General features: G+C 33.0%; 1 protein-coding gene across 2 annotated transcripts in view; it reads left to right on the top strand.

Moving 5' to 3' along the window:
• Positions 1–27,496, top strand: part of LOC114332030 (transient receptor potential-gamma protein) — a 673,697-nt gene that overhangs the window by 126,162 nt on the left and 520,039 nt on the right. For both annotated transcript variants that reach the window (XM_050644362.1, XM_050644358.1), the window contains exon 3: positions 25,159–25,289. In XM_050644362.1, coding sequence (XP_050500319.1) covers positions 25,159–25,289 — 131 coding nt within the window. The remainder of the gene's footprint in view (positions 1–25,158; positions 25,290–27,496) is intronic.

Raw genomic sequence — 27,496 nt, 5'->3', positions numbered from 1 at the left:
AGTTTTATACGGCCATAAAAATAATCTCAATATAATAGGCTCGATACTTGTGTATATTGAACCATCATCATTCAGCGTGTATTTTTATAGAGGTAGGTAATTCTTAAAAATTGAAATTAAATTCTAAATATTATAGACAATAGTGGTAAGGATAACAAGACACTATAATATATAGACACTTATTTCTTTTTAAGAAAATCTCGTCGTTCGATAAAAGGTATCAATCCCACCGTTATCCAGGGGTTTTTTGATAAATTTTTAAGCGTTTTATCTTCCTAGTTGTTTGTATGTAATTTTTTAACTTATTTATAAATGTATCATATTAAGCAATTTCAGAATCTATTTTGTTGATATAAATTATATTCCTATGTTCATTTTTTAAAAGCTGTGTTAGATTTCAGATATTAATGAGGTTCTTAATCATAAGGTTTTTAATTATGACTGGAATTTTGGATGTAGACAATTTTTTAGTTTCATTATTTATAAAAACTGCTAGCGTAAAGTGATCAATCATGTGAGTGTGAAAAACGATAGGATAAATATTAATTTACTGTTTTAATAGTCTATTGTTTTTTAAAAAGTTTTTAACATCAAAAGTAAGTAAATTTTGATCAAAATAATGTAGGTATCTTTTTTTTTGGTTGGTAAAAAAGTCGTGAAAATCACTTTCTAATTAGCATCCAAAATGATATTACCGCTTCACAAATTACTTTACTTATTGTTTATACGATATGTAAGATTCGTTGGTTCAAAGTGCCTATTTTTGAAAAGACTGTAGTGAAATGCGCTTAAACGAGTCACTAATCACGAGTGTATGCAAAATTTGAACAGACATATCTTATATAACCAATTTTTGTCTTCAGGAAAACAAAAAGTCCAAAATATTCACAATAGCAAAACCTATATTTTTTTATACTAGTTAAGACTTTTGTTATCACCAATAATTAATAAAGTTATTTTGAAAAAATAAAATTTTTTCACAATTATAATTTTTTTTTAATTTAAAACCAAATTGTTTTCAAAAATGAGCACTTTGAAGCGGTAACGATTAATTTCATTTGGGATGCTAATTACGGAGTGATTTTTACGATTTGTTTATTAAAAAAAGTGTCTAACTTTATTTTGTGCGTTACATAGTTAATATTGATGCTAGAAACTACATTCCAGTTTATCCAATTCCGGACTTATCTTGAACGTATATTTTTGAGAATACCTCGAAAAATATGCATTTAATCAAAAAACTGTAGATATCAAAATTGTATCTTTTAGTAACACAAATCAAATTATTTCTCTATAATATCTTAAGACCAATATAAACCAAGATACGGCATGTTAAAGTTAGCTTTTTTCGTAAAATGCATAATTTGAAATATTCAAAGCCAAATAACGGGAAAACTGCATTTTTCGAGGAAAACTTAAATAATGTTTTTTCAAGTATACAATTAAACCTTTTAAAAAAATAATAAAAAGTTTCTAGCATGAAAATTGAGCAACTTATGATCAAAAAATGTTCGGTACCTGCTTTTCTCTACGAGAAAATCAGTGAAAACAACCTCTAACTACACTCCTAATTGAAAATTGTTCTTCACCTTTCTGTAATTCCTTTTATATTGGTATTATCAATACACCCAAAAAACTTGACCTACTTAAAAGCCTAATTTTAGAAAAATGGAGTTTAAAGAAAAATTGATTTTTTGCAATTTCGTATTTTTCATATTTTACTTTAAAATATCTCCGAAAATACTGGAGATACGAAAAAAATGATAGACTACAAAATTGTATCTTTTTAATACCTAAAATTTCCTTTTAAAACATTGCATTCGGAAAAAATATCCCTATGACTCTGGGGCGGCTGAGGATTGCAGCCCAAAAAATTTCACTCCACACTATTATTTCAAAATATTTGATATTTTTGTCCATGAGTATAATAATATTATGATGTGATACTGAATGTGTACATTCACGATATATTTACGGAATTGCATTTTTTATAAACTCTAGACCACATCCACGATTTGCATGAAGATGTCATTATATTTATTGCCTAGATCGTATAATTTCACCCGAGGGATGATGGAAGGTTCACATGGAGTGGCTTATGTGAAGTTTAATCATAAAATGAAATATGAGCGCCATTGCCGAATTTACTTAATTTAATTTGAAAAGTTTATTTCTCTGGAGGTACTGCATAATTAAATTATTTCAGATCCTCCTGAACGGAATTCAAACAAAACTTTTATGACTGTTTAATTGACGTAATAATAATTATAATTTCTTTATGTACAATAAGAGGGAGCAATTTACAACGGACATAAAAAGGAGTCTACTTATCCGCAATGACATGGAGATAATAAGTAACCACACCGAGAGAAAAAAATTCTTGACATAAAGAAACTTTATTAATATTTAAGAAAGATCGACTTGGCATATTGCCTAAGAAATATATCTTTGTATGTAAGATATAATTTTCTAAAATATTTCAAATAAATTCCACTATAGCCAAAGAAATATATCTTAAACATGATTGAACTATCACTTTTTGGCAAACTTCAAACCCATTTATCAGAAATAAATTTCACTTGATGTTAATTAATTTTATTAGTCATAAAAATATATTTTCTACACATAACAAAACTATTTTTTCTGAGCAATAATATTTCTTAGTAAGGAATATTATTATTTTACTATTAATAATTAATGTATTTAATGTTAAGAAATATATTTCGCAGAGATAAACGTATATTTAGAGTTAAGTTAATACTTCTTGAAAATAAAGTGATATTACATACAGCGAAATAAATCATTGTGTTAAGGTAAAATCATTATTTATTAATAAAACAAAATATAAAACGTTATTATTACATACAAATATTTTCTCCACTCTAAAAACCACTGGCTTCCACACAACAATAAAAGGATGGAGAGGCAAATCCAACTTCCTCAAATGTTCCTTCTTTTGTTAATAGCACTTTGTATATCAGCAATTCACTAAAACAAAATCGTTATGTAGAAAGAGTAAACTTACTTAATTTTTTTTTTATAAAGATATCTATAGATATTTATTTTGACAAATTTAGGAAATACAAAAAAAACAAATACACGGCCCCATATAAGAACTATTAATACTAATAATAATCAATCATATTTAGTTCAAACATTAAATTATTTAACCTACACATCTTTGTTTATTTTTTTCTTTTTGTTAACGAAATATTAATTATTTATCTGTATAATATTAAGTCACACAATAAACACTGTTTAGCTAAAACAAGAGGGAAAAAACAACCAATGTAAAACATTGAAGCAGACATAATAATATGTAATTTTCTTATAATCTAAAAGAGACAGCATACCTAATCATTAAGAAATTTTATTACGGGAAAATATTATTAGTTTACATCTAAGTCATTTAATACATATTAACTAATTCACGGTTTTCGGCAATAACATTTCTTAACCATAAACATATATTTCTTTTAGACTAACTGATTTCTTTATTTCAAATAAATTAACAGAAAACATCCTCAGCGTTGCAACCGCCATGGTTGATATAGCGTTGTGTTGTATATTTTTATAGAAGACGATACATTCAAGAAACCTATTATAGTTGATACATAAGTATACACATTTTTAAAAAGGTACTTGTACAAGAATTCATCTGTATTTATTAGATATCTTTTAAAACACCCTTTAATTATCTACATTAATTTCTTTCAATTATTTAAATGTTATCATAAACAAATATCTTTCGTTACATAAATATTATTGACCTAGATTGTGAGGAGTAGTTATACATACAGTCACGGTCGGTGTTTACTATAAACACCTTTCAGGGTCGCCGCTGACTCGGCACTTTCAAATATACTTATACAATCAAAACATAGTAAGGGAATCCACATTACACATTCCACATTCGTCATTATACTTTCTTAGACGTAAGATTATTCATATTCAAATAGTATCATCTCCACTCCGCGAGACGACGTCGCGTAGCTTGCTACCAGCTTATACTCATGCAAGTATAATAAAACAACTTAAGCAGTGATACGACTATTAATCATTCCACCCCTCGGATAAGGGTTAACCACCCTTACCGGGAGAAGATAGTCCTAGTAACCCTGGACCATTATATGGCGATCCAAGACCAGGGAAGAAAGACTGGAAAGACGTCACAGGACTGGTAAACGAGAAATGGAGAAAAACGGCAATGTTCTGGTACCTCGACCACCCTAGAATACAGTGTGGTATGTAGAAAGGATGGAGACAGCAGGCCTGACATGGAGCTAAATGGACAACGGTATGGAGATGGAACATCGTGAGACAATGGACAATGCCAGGGACCGTGGATCGAGAACTTTTGGTGATACGAACACAGACGTTTAAAAGTGGTGAGTCTATATTTTTTTCTTATGGTATTTCCACGATATTTCATAACAAATGAATAGTATAGCAGTAATGTAAGGTATATTTCTAGTATTTTTATCTATTTATTTTTAATTATCATTATGGGTATTATTGGAATTTTCTTATCACAAATATTAAAGTTATTCACATGGCATATTACCATTATTATTTGAGGTATATATTATTTATATTATTCATTACGAGGGTACATTTTTGCAATTTTTTTTATGATTTGAATATTTGCTATCGTAAATATACACTATAAATATAAATATACGATATAAATATATAACAAATATACGCTATATGCATAATACATTTACATTATTATTCTAACTACTTATTTACAAGGGTTAACATAACGTTATTTATTATTGAACTTTTATTTATTATTATTGCAATTTTTTACATATTTTTTTTACCATATATTGACGTATTATTTTATCTCGTTATTTTTTTTACTATATATCTATATACTACATATCTATATACACCGTAAGACTATCGAATTTATATTTTCGCTAAGAAGTGCAGGAACTGAGGATAGAAAAATTATGTATAAATGAGTAGCAACAAAGTTACTTGGAAGATTTTGTCAAAATAGTTGAGGAAATTGCGCAAGAAGTAGGAAGACAAAGCAGAAGGGTCTTAAAGAAAAAAGTACCAAAATCTAAGGACATACAGGAAGAAGTAACGACACAGCTAATTAAATCTTATAACAAGTTCACGCACTTAACTAAGAAAAACTGGGAAGCACTTTCGGACAAACAGAGGGAAGCGTGCAACAAATATTTTGGAAAAATCAGAGACAAAGTTATACGCTCATTTCAAGCAGTAAATGTAAGAACAGTGGTTCCAAATTCAATACATCAACCAATCGACAAGGAAGTTTAAGAGGAAAAAGCGAGGAGGAAGTAGAAGAAGAAATAATTAACGACGAAATAGAAGAGGAAAAAGGTGACATAAAACAAGATATAACAATATTAAACATGGCTCTGACAATCAATGAATTTTTGAATATCGCAAACAAGATATTGCCCAACGAGTTCGATGGAAGCGCAGGGAAATTACAACCATTTTTGGACGCATTAGAACTACTTGTAAAATTGGCAGAAGGTCATGAAGACACAGCTGTAACGCTAATAAAAACACGACTTACCAATAAGGCTAGGAACCTAATAACCACGGAAGATACGATTCCACGGATAGCTGAAGCACTGAAGAAAGAACTAAGAGGTGATAATCCGAAGAATTTAATAGCCAAATTAGCCAAGAAAAGGCAAGGGCATAGAGATGCAGCAGTGTACGCATCTGAAGTGGAAGAGTTAGCAGAACAATTAAAAGTAGCATACATAGCGGAAGGAATGCCACTGGAGTTAGCGAAGAAATATACGACGGAAACAGTAGTAACAACAATGAAACGAAACGTCAATGCAGAGAAAGCTAAGCTAATACTGGAAGCAGGTAACTTTACATCACCGCAGGAAGTAGTATCTAAATTTTTATCGATCGATACGACTGAAGAAAATGCACAAGGAAGAGTCTTAAATTATAGGACAAACTACGAGAATAGGAGAGGACAGCAGCAATACAGAAGAGGCTACCATAACAAATATGACAGAGGAAGAAGAAATAACTTCGGACAACGGAACGAAGGAGAAGCAACGGACAATCAACGAAATTATTCGAACAGAGGATACAGACAATTTAACAATCAAACATACAGAGGAAACCGGAGAGGAGGATGTAACAGGAACGTAAGGTTACTAGAGATAGAGGACAGTCAAGAAGAACAAGAAAACCAGCAGTTGGGGTTTTGAATGAACAAGAAGTTGGAAGTACACAGTCAGAAATAAAATATAACATTTACAACTTCGACCTAAACCTAACGAGCTTTGTACGAATGAAAACAGGAATCCTTGAAAACACAAGCACCTTTATCATAGACACAGGAGCTGATATTTCAATACTAACATGTTCACAAGATTTTATGAAGGAACAGGTGAAACCAAACACAAAGGCGAAAATAAAAGGAGTCACTAAAGGAGAGTTGCAAACAATGGGAGAAGTTGAGACAACACTAGAAGTAAAAGGAACTCGATTCGAACACATCTTTCAATTGGTAGAACCTAACTTTCCAATTCCAACAGACGGAATCATTGGGAGAGACTTTATTTCTAACTTTCAATGTATACTGGACTACGCAAACCTTAAAATACACATTAAAGAGGACAACGATTGTTACATTAGTACGAAAATTCTGGATAATATAGATAATGACACCATAATAATACCACCCCGATGTGAAATTTACAGAATAGTCAAAATTTTTCAAACGCTAAAGAACGACAGGATAGTGGAGCAACAAGAAATACAACCAGGAATATTCATAGCAAGAGCAATTATTTCAAGTAATAATCCATACATCAAAATTTTGAACACAACATACGAAACAGTAAATGTAGAGGCAAGCACAATCAGGACGTTGGACATTAAACTATTCAACATATATAGACTAGTCAACGACAGCAAGGATAGAAAAAAAGAACTACGAGAATCACTGAAATTAGACATACCAGAATACATACAAGATAACTTAGTATCGTTATGCGAAGAATATTCAGACATATTCGCCCTAAGCCATGATATGTTAACCTGTAACAATTTCTACGAACAGAAACTAAGAGTTAAAGACCAAACTCCGGCATATATCAAGAATTATAGGACACCTCATGCGCAAACAAAGGAATTAAATCGACAAGTACAAAAACTAAGAGACCAAGGAATCATAGAACCATCTACATCCGAGTACAACAGCCCAGTAGTACTGGTACCGAAAAAAGCTATAGATGCAGGAAAAGCATGGAGATTATGCATAGATTTTAGACAATTGAACAAGAAGATAGTTACAGACAAATTCCCATTACCAAGAATAGATTCGATATTAGATCAACTAGGAAGAGCAAAATGGTTTTCAGTTATAGACTTAATGTCAGGTTTTCATCAAATACCATTAGAAAAGTCATCGAGAAAATACACATCGTTTAGCACGGAAAACGAAGCATTTCAATTTACCAGATTACCTTTTGGATTAAATGTAAGCCCGAATAGCTTTTCAAGAATGATGTCAATAGCATTTTCAGGATTAACACCAGACAAAGCATTTCTTTACATGGATGACATAGTAGTGATAGGAATATCTGAAAAACATTATCTAGACAACCTGAAAAAGACATTTGAGACATGTCGAAAATTCAATTTGAAACTTAACCCAGGAAAATGTCAATTTTTTAGAAGGGAAGTAACATATTTAGGACATGAACTTTCTCAAGAGGGAGTATCACCCGACAAAGCGAAGTATGCAGAAATTGAACAATACCCGACACCTAAGACAGCGGAAGAAACAAAGAGATTTGTAGAATTTTGCAACTATTATAGACGTTTTATCAAAAATTTTGCGGAAATATGCAGATCACTCAACAGATTATCGAGGAAAGGAGTAGAATTTTTTTGGTCTGAGGAGTGTGAAAAAGCATTCAATAAGCTTAAATCATCTTTAATGAAGCCACCGATCCTAAAATATCCGGATTTCAATAAACAATTCATCCTAACAACAGACGCATCTAATGAGAGTTGTTCAGTCAAGCAAGTGCAATTTTAAGTCAAGATTATAACGGAATAGACCTACCAATAGCATACGCATCAAGAAGTTTCAATAAAGGAGAATGTAATAAACCTATAATCGTTAAGGAGTTACTAGCGGTTCATTGGGGAATTAATTATTTTAAATGTTATCTATATGGAGCACCAACATTCAAAGTAAAAACAGACCATAAACCTTTGACACACCTATTTGCAATGAAAGAACCAACCTCAAAACTCACGAGGATCAGATTAGACCTAGAAGATATGACTTCGAGATAGAATATATAACAGGGAAAAGTAACTACGCAGACAGCCTTTCAAGAATAATATTGCATCAACTAAAGAACCTATACATAGACAACACCCATATACTAGCTATAACAAGAGCTCAAGCAAGAGAAAAGGAGAAAGAAGCAAGACAAACAAAGGCTGAAAGTGAACTCGCACTACAGCCAGAAGCCACCAAACAGACAGTAAGGAAGGTAATAAATAATTTAGAGGTGCATAGACTACCAATTTTGTCCTTTGGAGCAGAACTAATCTCACCAAGACTGAGCATTAGGGCCAAAAACAAAATAAAATGCAGCAAAAGCATAGCCAGAGGATTGGATCATTTCGATTTAAACCAAGCGTTGGCACAGCTTGATAAGCTGGCGGTAGAGAATGCAGTACGTAAAGTAAAGATATACGTAAATGATATTATTTTTAAATTGTGCACAATTGATGAATTTATTAAAGAAGGAAATAAAAAATTGAAGAATATAGAAATATACATATGTGAAGTACCAGAAACAATAAAAGATGACAAAGAAAAACACAGATTAATAGAAGAATACCATAATCACCCGATGTTCGGAGGACACGTAGGGAATAATAGACTAATAAAGAAGCTAAAGGCAAGATTCCGATGGAAAAATTTGGAAAAAGACGTAAGAAAATACGTTAAACAATGCCACAAATGTCAAATTAACAAACCGAAAAGAACACATGTCGAAGAGTTCGTGATATCGGACACATCTTCCAAACCATGGGACATAATATACATAGATACAATAGGTCCATTCACTAGAAGTAATGAAGGTAATAGATACTGTATCACAATGTTGTGTGAACTGACAAAATACGCGGTCAGCATACCAGTGTGCAATAAAGAAGCAGAGACAATAGCACAAGGAATCTTTGATCATTTCATACCAACATACGGACTCATGAAGCAAATAAGAACAGACCAAGGCACAGAGTATAAGAACGAAATAATGCAGGAATTAACAAAGCTATTAAAAATAGAGCACAACTTTTCAACGGCATACCACCCACAGTCCATTGGAAGTTGCGAAAAACTACACAGAACGTTGAACGAGTATGTAAGAGCATTCATAGACGAAGACAGAGAAAATTGGGATGTGTGTTGCAGAATGTTCACATACTGCTACAATACAACCCCTAACGCGTATCATGGATACACACCGTTCGAACTGTTAAGGGCAGGAAGGTTAACCTACCGGAAGACCTTACACAGGAGATTCAACCATGTTACAATATAGATGCCTACTACAATGAGTTACGATACAAACTACAAAGCGCACACGAGAGAGCTAGAACCTTCTTATTAAAAAAAAAAAAGAGCGGCAAGAAAAGAATAAGCTCAAAGCAACACCTCAACACTTTAAAATAGGAGACCTGGTCCTGGTAAAAAGGGAAGAGAATGGTAAATTTGATAGTCTTTATGTAGGCCCCTTCACAATAACAGAAGTAAATAACGTTAATTGTAAAATCAGAATAGAAAACAATAAAATCAAGGAAATACATAAGAATAGATTATATGCTTACAATCCGAAAACACAGTGAGTGACAAGTGTAATGAAACAATGTTGTTAAACGAACATTTTTATTTTTATTTATGTATTTACGTAGTTTTAGGAAAGTTTTTATATAAAATAAAATTTTTTTTGTATTGATTACAACACAGTATTGGTTGGTAGCACTACTTGCAAAATTTTCTTCCCCGTAGTCAGAAAATTCTTAGGAGGGAAAGGTGTACAAGAATTCATCTGTACTTATTAGATATCTTTTAAAACACCCTTTAATTATCTACGTTAATTTCTTTCAATTATTTAAATGTTATCATAAACAAATATCTTTCGTTACATAAATATTATTGACCTAGATTGTGAGGAGTAGTTATACATACAGTCACGGTCGGTGTTTACTATAAACACCTTTCAGGGTCGCCGCTGACTCGGCACTTTCAAATATACTTATACAATCAAAACATAGTAAGGGAATCCATATATCCAATTCATATTCAAATAGTATCATCTCCACTCCGCGAGACGACGTTGCGTAGCTTGCTACCAGCTTATATTCATGCAAGTATAATAAAACAACTTAAGCAGTGATACGACTATTAATCATTCCACCCCTCGGATAAGGGTTAACCACCCTTACCGGGAGAAGATAGTCCTAGTAACCCTGGACTATTATATTATACATGTATGAACTTCTACCATTTCTGGAAGAAATAATAACTCCTTTCTTAGGAGGAATAACTCCTTTCTTAATATTGTTCTGAAGCTATATATTATATCATTCTGTCCCAGCTTTAAAGTGTGGCATATTTCCCAGTTAGAATAATAAGCTCCTTTATTTCAGAGTCGTCCATCATTATACCTAAAAAGCATATAAAGATACTAATTATGTTTCTTTTTTAACCATTCGGATACGCAACAATATTATTATTACATCTTAAATTACTCAATTTACTTTTATTTAATACCTATATATTATGTACGTACCTTCAAAATATCCGTTAATTTTTAAAGAACACCAATAAATCCAACATCCATCTATATGAACATGAACATATCACGCCATCTTGACAAACACTGACGACTAAATCATAAATAGTTAATCTGCGCAATTCTTTTGTGGAAGAAAATCTCTTTGCAAGTAACATTTCGGCATTAATGACAAAGTTTTTATTTTATAACCACAGTTACTACAGAGGGTATTTTGGAAAAATTATTTCTTGTGGTTTAAAATATTTATTTGATTGCAAGAAAATTTCTTGTTCACAAATATAAATATGGATTAACTTAACATTATATTTATTATACTGCAAAATAGTTGTAGTTTTCAATTTAAGAAATAAAAACTTTAGGATAAGAAAATTAAATGTAACCGTTAATGCATTTCTTAGTATTGAAGAAATTATTTGTAAGAAATTATTGAGTTGTGTTTAAAAAACTCGTTTCTTTATATGTGAACCGGTGTGTTTAAGTTAATAGGATATGTTAACTTTTAAGAAATATTGCTCAAAGAAATCGGTGTTTTAGGAGAAAAGAAATTGTTCTCTCGGTGCAACTGTACCAAGAGTTAGTTTGAGAGTTAAACATCGTAAAGGGACCCTGTGGAAAAGATAACAAACAAAAAAGTGTTTAAAACTAAGACTAACCATAAAAGTAGAAGGAAAAAAATAAGAAATATATCCACACAATTGGCATTATCTTTTTAAAGACATTTTTAATCATGTTAAATTGTAGCATTTTATTTATCTTGAATTTAAAATTTTAGTATTACGAGTAGGTTATGCTATTTTTATTGAACCAAAAAGCTTTCTCTTGATTTAACGTATTGTGGCCCAAAGTCTTTCTTTTATCAATTTTTATGACGTTTAAGCAGTCATTCAATTTGAATCATGATTTATTTCGATTTTATTATGGACCGCAATCTATTTATGTATAAGACATTTGATGCAGTACCTATATGTATAATTTTTTTAGAATAGTAAACAACTAAGTACAACTTTTTATATTTTAATTTTTTTTGATAGTTTACTTTCACTGGAGTTATTTTTTACAGCATATAGGTAAACATGTAAATTTTAGTAGTGTCAAGTCATTACATGGCAGTGTCCGTGTTTAAAAGATATTTCTGCTTTATACATACGGCGGACCATATGGTTTGTTTTTGTTTTTAATAGAGTTCAGTAGATTAGAAATTTAGTCAATGCTGAGTGTTGGAAATACGTGCCTGGTTCTCTCAACCATGCCGATCATCCATCAAGAGGCTGTGGTGTTCGGCAAATTGTTCGAATCTCGATGGTGGGAAGGCCCGGAATGGTTGTACAGAAACGAAAATTATTGGCCCCAACAAAAAGTAGAGGTTGATGAAGAAGAAGTCGGCACTGAGAAAAAGAAAAAAGCCATTTCGTCACTATTGAATATGATGTTCGACGATCCAAATAAAAACTTTGTTTTAAGGCAAGCGTCCACAGACCCGCATCGTACGCATCGGATTTTAGTTTGCCTTGTACAGTAACTTATGTAATAGTCTAAGAGCTGGGAGCGGATTTTATGCGTGATAAGTAATATGGAAAAACTATACGGGGATATGTTGAATTAGTTGTGTTCATGACTTTCACCAACGGCCGGAAACCAGAGTTGGGGCCGAGGGTAGTTATAAGGGGTCAAAGTCGCGGATTTTATTATTTTTTTTATGACGTTCATGATCGAGATAGTGCACCAAAATTTGGGAATAAGTAGGTCATGACGTACCTAAGTAAAATCTCAAGGGGCTCAACGCTCCGTGGCCGACAAAGGGTGGGGGTAGGGGTGAATATAAAAAATAAAACGGGTTTTTTGCGACGTTCGTGATTGAAATAGTGCACCAAAATTTGGGTATAAGTAGACCATGACATAAATAATTAAAATCCCCAGAGCCGGAAACCAGAGTGGGAAAGGAAGGTAGATATAAGGGGTCAAAGTTCCGTTTTTTATTTTTTTTTTTGACGCTCATGATCGAGATGCGCACCAAAATTTGGGAATAAGTAGGTCATGACGTAACTAAGTAAAATCTCCAGGAGTGGAACGCTGCGTGGTCGACAAAGGGGTGGGGCAGGGGTGAATATAAAAAAATGTAAGGGGTTTTTTGCGACGCTCGTGATTGAGATAGTGCACCAAAATTTGGAAATAAGTAGACCATGACATAACTAAGTAATATCCCCAGAGGCGGAAACCAGAGTGGCGGACGAGGGTAGTTATAAGGGGTAAAAGTCGCGGTTTTTATTATTTTTTTTGTGGCGCTCATGATAGAGATAGTGCACCAAAATTTGGGAATAAGTAGATCATGACATTACTAAGTAAAATATCCAGGGGCGGAACGCTGCGTGGGGGACAAATGTTGTGCCGGGTCACAAAAAAATAATACACACTGCGACTTTGACCCCTTAAAACTACCCTCATCCCCAACTCTGGTTTACGGCTCTGGGGATTTTACTTAGCTAAGTCATGGTATGCTTATTCCCAAATTTTGGTGCACTATCTCAATCTAGCATGTCGCAAAAAACCCCTTATATTTTTTATATTCACACCTACCCCCACCCCTTTATCGACCACGCAGCGTTCCACCCCTAGAGATTGTACTTAGTTACCTCATGACCTACTTATTCCCAAATTTTGGTGCACTATCTCGATCATGAGCGTCACAAAAAAAATAATAAAAACGGCGATTTTGACACCTTAGAACTACCCTCATGTCCAACTCTGGTTTCCGGCTCTGAGGATTTTACTTAGTTATGTCATGGTCTACTTATTCCCAAATTTTGGTGAACTCTGTCAATCACGAACGTCGCAAAAAAACCCCTTATATTTTTTTATTCACCCCTGCCTCACCCCTTTGTCGGCCACGCAGAGTGCCACCCCTGGAGGTTTTACTTAGTTACGTCATGACCTACTTATTCCTAAATTTTGGTGCACTCTCTCGATCATGAGCGTCACAAAAAAAAAATAAAAAACGGCGACTTTGACCCCTTATAACTACCCTCATCCCCAACTCTGGTTTCCGGCTCTGGGCATTTTACTTAGTACTATCATGATCTACTTATTCCCAAATTCTGGTCCACTATCTCAATCACGAACGTCGCAAAAAACCCTTTATATTTTTTATATTCACCCCTACCCCCACCCCTATGTCGGCCACGCAGCGTTCCGCCCCTACAGATTTTACTTAGTTACGTCATGACCTACTTATTCCCAAATTTTGGTGCACTATCTCGATCATGAGCGTCATAAAAAAAAATAATAAAATCCGCGACTTTGACCCCTTATAACTACCCTCGGCCCCAACTCTGGTTTCCGGCCGTTGGTGAAAGTCATGTACACAACTAATTCAACATATCCCCGTATAGTTTTTCCATATTACTTATCACGCACAAAATCCGCTTCTATCTCTCCGACTATGTTGTAACATTTTTGTTGTAACAGTCCCTCTATTTTCAGAAGAGAGTTGGTAGTTTTTTTTTTTTTTTTTTTTTTTTTTTTTTTTTTTATTTTTATGAATTATGTATTGAATTATTATTTTTATTTATTTATAATAATTCAATATAAAATAAATAAATAAAAATAATAATTCAATACATAATTCATAAAAAAAAAAAAAAAAAAAAAAAAAAAAAAAAAAAACTACCAACTCTCTTCTGAAAATAGAGGGACTGTCTTTATAACTTAGAAGGGAGTTGATAGTACCAAAAATATTTTAAATTGTTTATTTAAGTTTGTTTGTTATACGTAATTAAGAGATTATGGCAAATTGTTATTGTAAAAATAGATTTAATAGTTGAGTAAAAAATGTAAAAATATAAAAAAAAATATCTGTAATCCCATCAGGAAAAAACGACCTGGATTAGTCACTAGAGGCCAGGTCATATGTATAAATAATAAATAAATAAAAATATCTCTCCGACTATAACCTTGTCCACTGATCCGCATCGTACGGATCGCATTATCGGCAGTCATAATAAAATCCGTTGCGTACGATGCGTACGATGAGGGTCTGTGGACGCTTGGCTTTAAGCTACACTTGCGTATTTTTAATAGGGGTAATTTTCTGTAATCGAAAATTATTTTTTATAATTTAATTTCGAACCTAGGGATCTTTGCGTAAAGTAACTCGTGGACAGTGGACATCCCAACGTAACAAGTAGTGTTACATATTTTTCTCATATGTTTTTTTAATTTATAGTCCTTTATAAGTCCCAGGACAAGACTTATTGGCGGCCTATGATTCTGCTGGTCCTAGAATTCAGTATATTTGTTTATGGAAGATTCGCATGGAGTGGTTTATGTAAAGTTTAATCATAAAATGAAATATGAGCGCCATTGCCGAATTTACCTTATTTAATTTCAAAAGTTTATTTGTCTGGATGTAACGCGTAATTAAATTATTTCAGATCCTGAACGGAATTCAAATAAAACTTTTATGATTGTTTAATTGACGTAATTTCTTTATGTACAATTAGGGAGGCCGATTTACAACAGCCATAAAAAAGGAGTCTACTTATCTGCAATGCCATGGATATAATAAGAATAAGTAACGAACTGTACCAAGATTTACTGTGAGACTTAAACATCTCAACGGGACCCTGTGGAAAACATAAAAGCAGAAAAGCGGTTACAACTAAGATTAACCATGAAAGTCGATTGGTGAAAAATAAGAAATATATCCACAGATTTTGCATGATTTGCAGAATTGACAATTGACTGTACTCGTTATATTAATGAGAGCAAAAATAGGGTATAGCCTACAATTTCTATCCTAATTCATCGATTTTGATGAAATTTTGAGAATTTCATTAAACTTCATGAGAGTTAATGAAACTCGATTAATAGTATATTATGCAACGAGCATTTAATGATAATCAATATACAGCGAGTATGAGGGATACGAAACGAGCCGCCTAACGGCGAGTTTCGTATAGAGTACGAGCTTCATAATGATAATTAAATGCAAGTTGTATACACGATTTTTTCTATGATCATTCACAACAAAAAATATATTCAAATTTATTAATTTTGTCACGCAAACAAATTAAGTAGTTTGCTAGTTTGACAGTTTGTTTACATATTGAGAACTGTCAAAGCGTATGTATTTGACTCGCCATTGGTCACAGCGCGTGTGCCACTTTTATCGTGAATGCCATATCGCGATTCTATTGGTTAAAAATCTGTATCATAATGAAAATCTGTATCATAATGGAGACCATTATGATACAGGTAGTGACATCTTAATGGATATAATATTATAGTATGAGAATCGAAAAAATTCATTAAATTTCATAAACCAAAATTCTATTAATTTCCTTATAGTTTAAGCAGTCTTGCTTGTTTCTTAGTTTGTATGCCGGCAATGCTTCAGCTAATTTCCTCCTCCATATTTAACAAGTTCAGGGTTTATTCCAATTCCTCCCGAACCCATATAAAAACCAGTCTTTTTTCTATTCTTCTTTCAGTATTTTGTCCGATTATCGAACGGTGGCAAACGATGCCCCGTCAAAATCGCCCCGTCGAAAAAGCTCCTACGAAATAGCCCCGACATAATATCCCGTAGGTATACAAAACAGCTCCGACAAAATAGCCTGCAGACAAAATAGCCGCAGAACAATAGCTCGCCCACAAAATAGCCCCGACAAAATAGTCCCGACAAAAAAGCTCCCTTCAGAAATCATCATGAAGTAATAATCCCTTAAAAATACATTTTTTTTTTTTTTGGAAATGGTAATTATCCTCTATTCAGATGTTTATCTGAAACACATTAACTAAAAATGGTCTTTTAGTCTATGTGGTAATACCGCTCCCGTCTGGAAAAATTTCTGATTCGCTTTCTTTGTGGATTCCTATTCAAAAATGTCCCCTTTAAACAAATCTAAAGGGCGACGGGCAGAATTTTTGGGCAGTAATTGTTTAAACATTTTTTTTAAACAAAAACAAAAGATCACGTTTTTTGCTCTGAGACATATATTTTTCAGTTTTGTGCATCATTCTAAACAAAAAAGGTATCTTGTAGATTTTCTCAAAAATTTTATTGTTTTCGAGTTATAGGCGATTTAAAATCTGAAAAATGCGAAAATACGCATTTTAGAGGCTTAAAAACTCATATTTAAATTAGTATTTGTGAGGTTGAAAGATACCTGAATTGAAGGTTTAACATTCAGCTTCAAGATTCTGAAGAGTGATTGCGTCTAACCTTAACTTAAACCGTTGTTTTTTAATTGTTAAATATGCATTTCCATCCGATTTTTTTGCCGGTGCGGCGCGCTATATTTCAAAAATCTCCAATTTTCCTCCGAAAAATATTTTTTCTACATTCTTTGGGACATTCTAAATAAAATAAGTTTCTTGACATGTTTCTCAAAAGTTAACAGTTTCAAAGTTATAAACGATTTAAAATCCAAAAATACGTTTTTTGGCATTTTTCGGATTTTAAATCTCTTATAACTTTAAAACTATTAACTTTTGAGAATAATGTCATGATATATATATATAGTTCAGCTCAACAGGCCTTAGGGGCCCAAGGCTTCAATTGTTTTCTTCCATTTCTTTCTGTCTTGTGCTAGGTTTTTCCAATCTTGTACCCTCAGCGACTTCAGATCTTCTTTTGCAGACTCCAACCATCTTCTTCGGGGGCGTCCTCTTTTTCTTTTTGTACCAGCCTCCGTGTTTATTAGTTGATTGGGAACTCTTCCTTCTTCCATTCTTGCTATATGCCCAAGCCATCTTAATCTTTGAATTTTGGCGAGTGTTGTTATTTTTGGTTGTCCATATATTTGCATTATTTCTTCATTCGTTCTTCTTCGCCAGATATTCCCCTCTTTTAAACCTCCATATATCCTTCTGAGGATCTTTCGTTCCCATCTATCTAATTTTACTTCCATATCTTTATTTAATGTCCAGGTCTCGCTAGCATAGTTTACCATAGGTCGGATAACTGTTGTATATATTCGTTTTTTGCTTTTCTGGATATTATCTTCGACCTCAGTATCTTATTTAGACTTCCAGCACTCTTACTACCTTTCGCCATTCTTTTTGCTATTTCTTGGTTCTCTTCGTTCCTATTTGTTAGTGTTACTCCCAAGTAATCGAATTGGCCGACAATTTCGAAGTTATATTCTTTACTCGGGCGTTGTATCTTAAAGGACTGTCCCAGATGATTTTCATTTCCCTTCATCACCATATATTTCGTTTTCTCTTCGTTTATTTCTAAACCATATTCCTTGGCTGTTCTTTCTAGTCTATTGAAGATTTCTCTTAATTCTGCAGGTCTCCTTGTTATTAAGGTAATATTATCTGCGTATGCTACACATTGATGCCTGTGATGATAAACTGTGCCTTTAGTGTAGATATTGCATTCTCGTATAATCTTCTCTAAAATTAAATTGAAGAAATCTGTTGATAACGGGTCACCTTGTCGCAGGCCTCTATTGGTGATAAAGCTATCCGAAACCCGTCCTTCTATCATAACTTTACTTTTAGTGTCACTAAGTATGCATTTAGTCAATCTTACTATTTTTAGTGGAAATTCAAAATATTCTAGTGTTTCATATACTTTACTTCTTTTTATGGTATCGTATGCCTGTTTAAAATCAATAAATAACATATTTAATGCTAGGTTGAATTCATATGAGCTAGATAAAATTTGTTTCATTGCAAAAATTTGGTCTATTACCGATCTTTGTGCTCTAAAACCCGCTTGATATTCACCTAGACAATTTTCCACTTTTGTTTTAATTTTATTTCTAATTAATATGGCCAGAATCTTATATACTGTATCTTGTAGAGCTATTCCCCTGTAATTTCTACAATCTGTAACGTCTCCTTTTTTATGTACAGGACATAGGATAGCTTCTTTCCACTGATTGGGTATATTTTCTTTGATCCACACTTCGCATATTAACTCGGTGATTTCTTCTTGAAGCCCTTCGCCACCATCTTTTAAAAACTCTGCAATGATACCGTTTTCTCCCGGTGCTTTGTTGTTTTTTAAGTTTTCTATGATCTATAATTTCTTCCTTGGTAGGTACTTCTTCATTCACATTTGGGTCTCTTTCTTCTTCATGTGGTAGTTGCATTTGCTCTATTTCGTCTTGATCGTCTGTGCATAATATATTCTGGAAATAATTGGCCCATCTTCTTAATTTTTCATCTATTCCACCTATCAGATTTCCCTCTTCATCTTTATAATATCTTGATGCGGTTTTGTACTGGGTTCGGTCGCGTTTTATTTCTTGGTAGAAATTCCCGACTTGTTTATTTAAAAAATCTTCTTCAATTCGGTCTAATTTCTGCTCTAGATTTAACCGTTTCTTTCTTCTACAGATCTTCTTTGCTTCCCGTCTTTTTTCAGCATAGGCTTGTTTACTTTCTTCATTATTTCTCATTATGCTGTTTATTCTGGCTTTATTTCGCTCCCTAATTGCTTTCTTACAATCTTCATCGTACCAGTCTGTTTGTTTACTTTGTCTTTTTCTTAGTAATACTAAGTCGGCTGCCTCTTGAATGTTTCCCCTTAGCTGTACCCATCTGCTTTCTATATCATCTACTGTTGTCTGGCTTTCTATTTTCTGTTCAATTTTCTGCTTGAATTTTTTCTTAACCTCTTCATTCTGAAGTAGTGCACCGTTATATCTTTTCATTTTTGTGCAACTAGTCTTAGGGATTGTGGGAATTATTTGCTCCATTTTGACTCTGACCAAAAAGTGATCAGAATTTGCATCTGCACCTCTATAACTTCGGCTATCTTGTATGGCTCTTGCATGTTTGGCTTCTATTAGCAAATGATCTATTTGATTTACTGTTTGTCCATCTGGTGATACCCAGGTACCTTTATGGATTTCTTTGTGGTCGAAATAAGTGCTCATAATTCGCATATTGTGTTCGAAAGCAAATTCTATTACTCTTTTTCCATTCAGGTTACTCTCCCTGTGTTTACTTTTCCCCCCTGTTATTTGTTTGTATACGTCCTCTCTGCCAATCTTGGCATTGAAATCTCCTACAATTATTTTTGTGTCGTATGATGGTATTTGGTAGAACAGATGCTCTAACTGTTCATAAAAGCTATCTTTAACATCTTCTTCTGTATTTTCCGTTGGTGCATGTACATTTATAAGGGATATTTTTCTGTATTTTCCCCTCATTCTTATTTTGCATAATCTGCTTGTGACTGCCTCAAAATCTATCACCAGACTGGCAAATTTTTTTTTATAAGGAATCCAACTCCAAATATACGTTCATTGTCTCCACTGTTGAAGAATACATAGCTTCCCACATCTATGCAGAAATTTTCTTTTTGTTTAGTTTCTTGTATAGCTGCAATATCTATCTCATATTTCTCCAATGTATCTGATAAATTTTTTAGTGCCCTTACTTCAAAAGTCCCTCTAACATTCCATTGTCCTATCATAATCATATTTCGTGCCTTATTCGTTTCCGTATTTATCTGTCCACTGTGTTTGTTGAGACTTAGTTTTTTTCCATTTTCTCTAATTTTTCGGTACTATGGTTCCATTTCCACCATTCATCGTTTATACATATTTTCTGATAGCCGACTTTCGTTTCATTACCTTTTCCTTTTTCTTCTCTCGCCATATCTCTTAACTCTTTCTGTAGTCTGGCTTCGGTTTGTGTTAGATCACTTTCAATGAAGTACCGCGTTCCTCTTAATTTACTCTTGTTCTTCATAATAAGTTCTTTATCCTTCATTGTATCCATTTTTACTATCGCCACTGGCAGTTTCCCTTGAGAGGTTCTTATTTTCTGCACATCTTTTATTTTAACGTTCACATTCAATTGATTTGCTATGAAGTTGGTGGCATCTTCAATTTCCTCATTTTCTTTGAAATCATGTCTTTTAATCACAATGTTTTGTTTTCGAAATTGTTTATCCATCTTTTCTATCCTGCTTTCTAGGAAATTTACCTTTCCCTTCAACTCACAATTTTCTTTTTTTAGATTGCGAATTTCCTCTTGAAAGCTCTGCTGGTCTTTTCGTATTCCCTTAACTTCGTTCATAAGAGCGATCATCATTTCTTTCAGTTCTGTATTATCACAATCTTTCTTAGCTGGAGACCTAAATAATTTTCTGCTTTTTGTGAAAGGGTTTTCATCTTGGTCGTCTTTTTTTCCATCCCTCTTTCTCTTACTATCATCAGATTCTTCACCATCCATCTGAGTCAGTTCTTTACACGTGGCCATATCTTTAAATATAATAATAAATAAAATATAATAAATCTATTACCTTTTTCCGGGCAGTGTTTTGAAGGTATAAACTCTCACTTACACGCCACTGTATTGTTTTGTAAATAAACACTAATAATTATCCTTATCGTAATGGTCCCCGCGCACCCCACTCTACTTGCCTCTTCAACCGAGCGGAGCAAATAGAACAGGTTTATTGTTTAGGTTATCCGTATGCAATCTCTAAAAATTCAATTTTATTCACAATTTTCTAAATACACTCGATTCGCACAGCCACTATTTCGTCGGAGAAGCACTTTGTTGTTAAAAGAACTCGATATTATCCGAAATTTACGAATTAAATATCGGAGCCGTTTTAAACACGTCTTTCTCGATAGCTTAACAGTCAACCTTCTCAATGTCATGATACTTATTTTATTTATAATATCCCAAAGAATCTAGAAAAAATATTTTTCCGAGGAAAATAGGAGATTTTTCTGAAAAATGGGTTTAAAAAGATTTAACAATTAAAAAACAACGGTATAAATTAAGGTTAGACGCGATCACTCTTCAGAATCTTAAAGGTGAATGTTTAATCTTCAATTTAAGTATCATGCAACCTCAAAAATACTAATCTAAATATGAGTTTTTAAGTCTCGAAAACGCGTATTTTCGCATTTTTCAGATTTTAAATCGCCTATTACTCGAAAACTATCAATTTTTAAGAAAAATTACAAGATTCCTTTCCTGTTTAGAATGACCAAAAAGACCTAAAAGTATATGTTTAGGAGCAAAACAACGTGATCTTTTGTATTTGTTTAAAAAAATTGTTTAAACAATTTCTGTTCAGAAATTCCGCCCGGTACCCTTCAGATTTGTTTAAAGGGGACATTTTTGAATAGGAATCCGCAAAGAAACCGAATCAGAAATTTTTTCAGACGGGAGCGGTCTGGCCACATGGACTATTTTGAGAGAACTCGAACCCTGTGTCTTCTGTTAGGTCAAGTTCTTACAAATTAATATACTGAACCGTTTAATTTTTTTTTAGTGAAATATCTAATTATTATTTAGTACTGTTTTACTAATTTTTTGGTATTTGTTGTAATAATGTTTTGAACGAGAATGTATTAAATTCTTGATGCTATGATAAAATAAAATGGTACTCCGTTAAAAGGTAAAACTTTTTATTGGGAGTGTTTTCGCCGGGGCTGTTTTAGCCAGGGCCTGTCTTGGCCGGGGCTATTTTGTTTACGGGCTATTTTGTCGAGGCTATTTTGTCTCCGGGCTATTTTGACGGGGATATTTTGTATCCGCGCTATTTTGACGGGGCTTTTTTGACGGGGCTTTTTTGACGGGGCTTTTTTGACGGGGCTGTTTTGACCGGGCCATTTTAACGGGTCGCGATGGCAACCATATTGAGAATCATACGGCACATCGAAACAGGTAAGCGGATGTATTTACACCAGCGGACACTTACCTAATTGTTGCTCCAATTCATTGTCCATAGCTCTACCTAAGAAGACAACAGCAAAAACCTGTGCTGATTATAGAATCATCAGTTTATTAAGCCATTTATTGAAAATTTTTTTGAAGGTAATACATACTTTTGAATTACGTACCTATAATAGATGCGAAGTATACCTAAGTGACACACAGTTTGGTTTTCATAACGGGTACTCGCTCAAAGATGTGATATAGCTGTAGACACATACTGTTGTTTTATTTTAAATGTCAAAAGGTATTTTATCGTGTTAAGTACTTTATATTGATCGAAGTTCTAAAAGGCATTCACTTAAAGGGTAAAGACCTTCGCCTAATTGAAAATTTGTACTGGAATCAAACATCAGCTTTAGTAGACGGTTTGGAATCACAGGCTCTTAATATTAAAACAGAGATTGCTATGTTGTTGATACAAGAATGCCATTTAGGGTTGAAATAAATAAAACTAAGGTAGCTATGATGGTAATTAACGTTCTGAAAGGACATGGTACATGAAGAAGAAGTGCTTATAACTTAATACCACTCTTAGAGATTTTCGATTATGAAATATTGTCCCTTTTGAATTTTCGTTGTTTTAGTTATTTCTGCGGTATTTTTCATCAGTTGTAAAACTTTCATACGGTCAAGATGAAAACTTATGGGTATGTATAATTTAAGAAAGCCCCGAGTAATGATAAAGGGAAAGACATTATGATGGTAGTTGTCTTCTGAAATGAAGTGGCGGTTTTGCTACTTCTACATCAGAACCTTGATTGCTGGACTATTTAGTGTATGTATGAGATATACTACACGAATGAGTTATAAAGAATTGATTACTAGTCTGAAAGTGGATTAATTCTAGTGATGTAATATACACTATGGGCCAAAATTAACCGCCCACCTTAAAAATGATTCATCTTTGATATCTTGTATTTCCTAAACCTGTTGTCCGACTTAAGTGATTTTTTTAATATTTTATATAACCTTATTCTTTAACAATATCGATGTAACAATATTGTTGCAAAACAGGTAAATTTTCATCGTATACCGAGTGTACGAATCAAACTGTGTTTTTTTCTCAAAGTTCGCATCACCCTGTGGAATATTCTATCATAATATATAAAATACTGAAATTAAAACCGGACTATAGCCCCACGTTTTCTCAACATTCTGTTTTTTGATTCATTTGCTTATGTTGGACCATATAAAAGTTAGGTACTTTAACAACTAGCCATATTTTTCAGCAATACAGAGTGTTTTTTTTAAACGGATCGACAAAAACTGGATGCAAACAGCACAAAACAGAAATGCATGGGAAAGAATGAGGGAGACCTATATCCAGCAGTGGATAGATCCGGGTTGAATGATGATGAGAGTGTTTTTAAATAAGTATGGCAAACTTTAAGGAGTAATTCTGCATGAAAAAATAGTGACAGTTTGCTGTATAAACGAATGTTTGCAAATGCTTCGTTTCCGAGATAGGGGATGTTGAAATTTTTCTTACAAACTGTCAATTTATTTATTGATTTAAAATCGATTGAAATATGCAAATGAAATTTGGTGGGTTTTAAGACGTAGTTATTGCACATTTTTTGGCATACAATTAAGAATTTAATATTCACTATTGGCACGCATACGGGTAATATGAGCAGTCATTTTAACCCTATGCGCGCCAATGGTGAATATTAAAATCTTAATTATATGCAATAACTGCGTCTTACAACCCACCAAATTTCATTTTCATATCTCAACCGGTTTTAGAGCAATAAATAAATCGTCAGTTTGTACGAAAAATTTTAACATCCCGTATCTCAGAAACGAAGCATTTGCGGACATATGTTTATAAAGCAAACGGTCATTAATTATTCAGGCAGAATTATCCCTTACAGTTTGTCGCACTTATTTAGAAACACCCTGTATTGATGAAGAACATGAAAAGTTGTTAAATTACCTAACTTTTTTATTGTCCAACATAAGCGAATGAATCAAAAAACAAAATGTTGAGAAAACATGAGGCTATAGTTGGGTTTTAATTACAGTATTTTATTAATGCTAGAATATTCCACAGTGTGATGCGAACTTTGAGGAAAAAAACACAGTTTGATTAGTACACCCGGTATACAGTGACAATTTGCCTGTCTATAGGCTATTCCACGAATATACGACTGTCTTGGATTATCGCGCCGACGAATATTTTAGTGTGCAACATAAGAAGTGCAAAAGTAAACGGCTCTAATAATTGTTCCAATAAACAACAATGTATTTTGCAATTTACTTTCGTTCTTCATAATTTTCACAGTAAAATATTCGTTGTCGAGATAATCCACAACAGTCGTATGTTCGTGGAATAGGGTATAGCAACAATATGATTACAGAGATATTGCTAAAGAATAAGGCTATAACATATTAAAAAAAATCACTTAAATCGGACAACAGGTTATTTTTGAGGTGGGCGAATAATTTTGGCCCAGAGTGTACAATATTTTATATTTTTGATGATCATTTGCTGTTTTGACTGTCAATTAGGCGTGGCAAATATTCATATAAGAAAAAAAATTATCATTTTATTACTCAAAGGAACCGAATGTTCAGTAAATTCTGATAACTTTCTTTTCTTTTATAGAGACACAGTATCCATGGGATGATGGAAGAAGAAAACGTCATTCGACCCCATCAAGAAATCGCACAACTTACTTTAGATGAAAAGAAATTTTTGCTAGCCGTTGAACGGGGAGACGTAGCTTCAACAAGAAGGTAATCAACAATATTATACATATTTTAGATCCACTGACTAAATATACACATTATTATACAGGGTGTCCCGAAAAGATTGGTAATAAATTATACCACAGATTCTGGGGTCAAAAATAGGTTGATTGAACCTCACTTACCTATATACAATAGTGCACACAAAAAAAGTTACAGCCCTTTGAAGTTACAAAATGAAAATCAATTTTTTTCATATATTGAAAACTCTTATGCCTGGTTGCACCAACAGATCTTAAGTTCCAGATTAGCTAAGTTCTACTTATAAATAGGGTCTCCTTGAGTATCACTTACGTTGCACAATTATTTTAGATTCTTACCTTATTATCAATTATATCTATTATTATATTATGGTATTCTTATTGTAATATATTATAATTATATTATATTAATTCTTATGATATTCTCGACTTAAGCTTAAGATCTGTTGGTGCAACCGGGCATTAGAGGTTTTTCATTGAAACTGGACATATGGCATTCTTATGGCAGTAGCATCTTAAATAAAAATTAAAGTGAAATTTGTGTACCCCATAAAAAATTTATGGGGGTTTTGCTCCCTTAAACCCCCCCAAACTTTTGTGTACGTTCCAATTTAATTATTAGTGTTGCACTATTAGTTAAACACACTGGTTTTAAAACATTTTTGCCTCTTAATACTATTTCGATAAGCCAGTGTTTATCGAGATATTTTGAATATTTATCGAATCCACCACATATTTTTATATGGTTAAGTACGATTATAGAGACCTGTTAATAATCTGAAAATGTTTTTCTGTACCGTGGAGGTAAATAGTCGTAACTCCACTTTTTGCTGGAATGGAGTTAATACCACGCTCTTGTTGTCAGATTTTCATAGCATATTTTGGCAAAAATCGTACATCCAGCGTTATTAGTTGCCTAGATAAGGCGTTTAGAAACAATAGCAACTCCATTAGTCAGTTGAGGTAAGAGGTAAACAGTAGTATATCCATAGCAACTCCATAAATACGTGCGTCTATTAGATTGTTACAACCCTGTAACTCAATAGATCCAGGAGGTGGAAGGTGACGCATTAGGAACTTATAAATAGAGGTGTTTGTCATTTTATTATTCAGTTTCGAAGTTTGTAGATTTGTTCGTACTAAGAACTTGTAATTAAAAAAATAAAATTGTTTTTTAAAAAAGCATTTTCCCGTTCGAAAACCATATTTGGCGCAGTCACAGTAGGATTTTCCGAAAATTACATAGTGCTTCAAGTTAACCTTTGCTAAAGTAGTGTAATTTTTCGTCTCTACGATTAATCGGAAGAATCCAGTTTTTGGTGCAGCAACGTCTTCGAAACTCAACCCCAGGGACCCGGAACAAGAATTGTCCGACTCCTATTGGAACTTCAGGGACCAGGAACGAACATAGTCCAGATCCTATTGAAAATACCACGCCAGGGACCAATAACAAGAATTGTCTTCATCCTATTGGTACCAGAGATTCAGCCAGCAGTGCAATGAAAATTTTTATGTAAGTGCTTCCTTCTATTTTTCCTAATTTTTCCATATATATTTTTATTATATTTTTGATTCGCTATGGAAGACAATTTTTAAAGACATTTTAAAGACATTTTCACAGACATTTTTACGATATTTTTAAAGATATTTTTGAAAAAGATATATTAAACATTGACTAAAGATTTTTTTCACGATTTACTTAATATTTTATTTTTAATTTATTTTTATATTTACTGAAGTTTTTCTAATTGAAATATTTATTGTATTTTTATTATTTTATTAAAAACTAAAAATGGCTCAAACAAATTTTCAACTAGTAAAATATCAAGCTGATAACATTCCTACTTTTGATGGCAACGCGAAACAATTAAATAGATTTATAAAATCATGCGAAAATTTTATAAATAATCACAGTAGAGAAGATGCCAATAATCCCATTAACATTTGTATTTTTGACACTATTTTAAGTAAACTAATAGGTAGAGCAGCCGACATAATCGCCTCAAGAACTGAACTAGACACTTGGGCAAAAGTTAAAGATAGTCTAATAGTTACTTTTTCGGACCAAAGATCGATGGATTGTTTAGTCCAGGACATTATTTCAATGAAACCAGAAAGAAATGAATCTCCCCAAAATTTCGGTTTACGAATTCAAGACGCACGTAGCCTCCTATGTTCTAAAATAAATCTTTCAAATGATACATTAGAAGTGAA

This window comes from Diabrotica virgifera, chromosome 1 (genome assembly GCF_917563875.1).
Source record: "Diabrotica virgifera virgifera chromosome 1, PGI_DIABVI_V3a".
Lineage (NCBI taxonomy): Eukaryota > Metazoa > Arthropoda > Insecta > Coleoptera > Chrysomelidae > Diabrotica > Diabrotica virgifera.
This window is presented reverse-complemented; position numbering and strand designations above follow the sequence as displayed.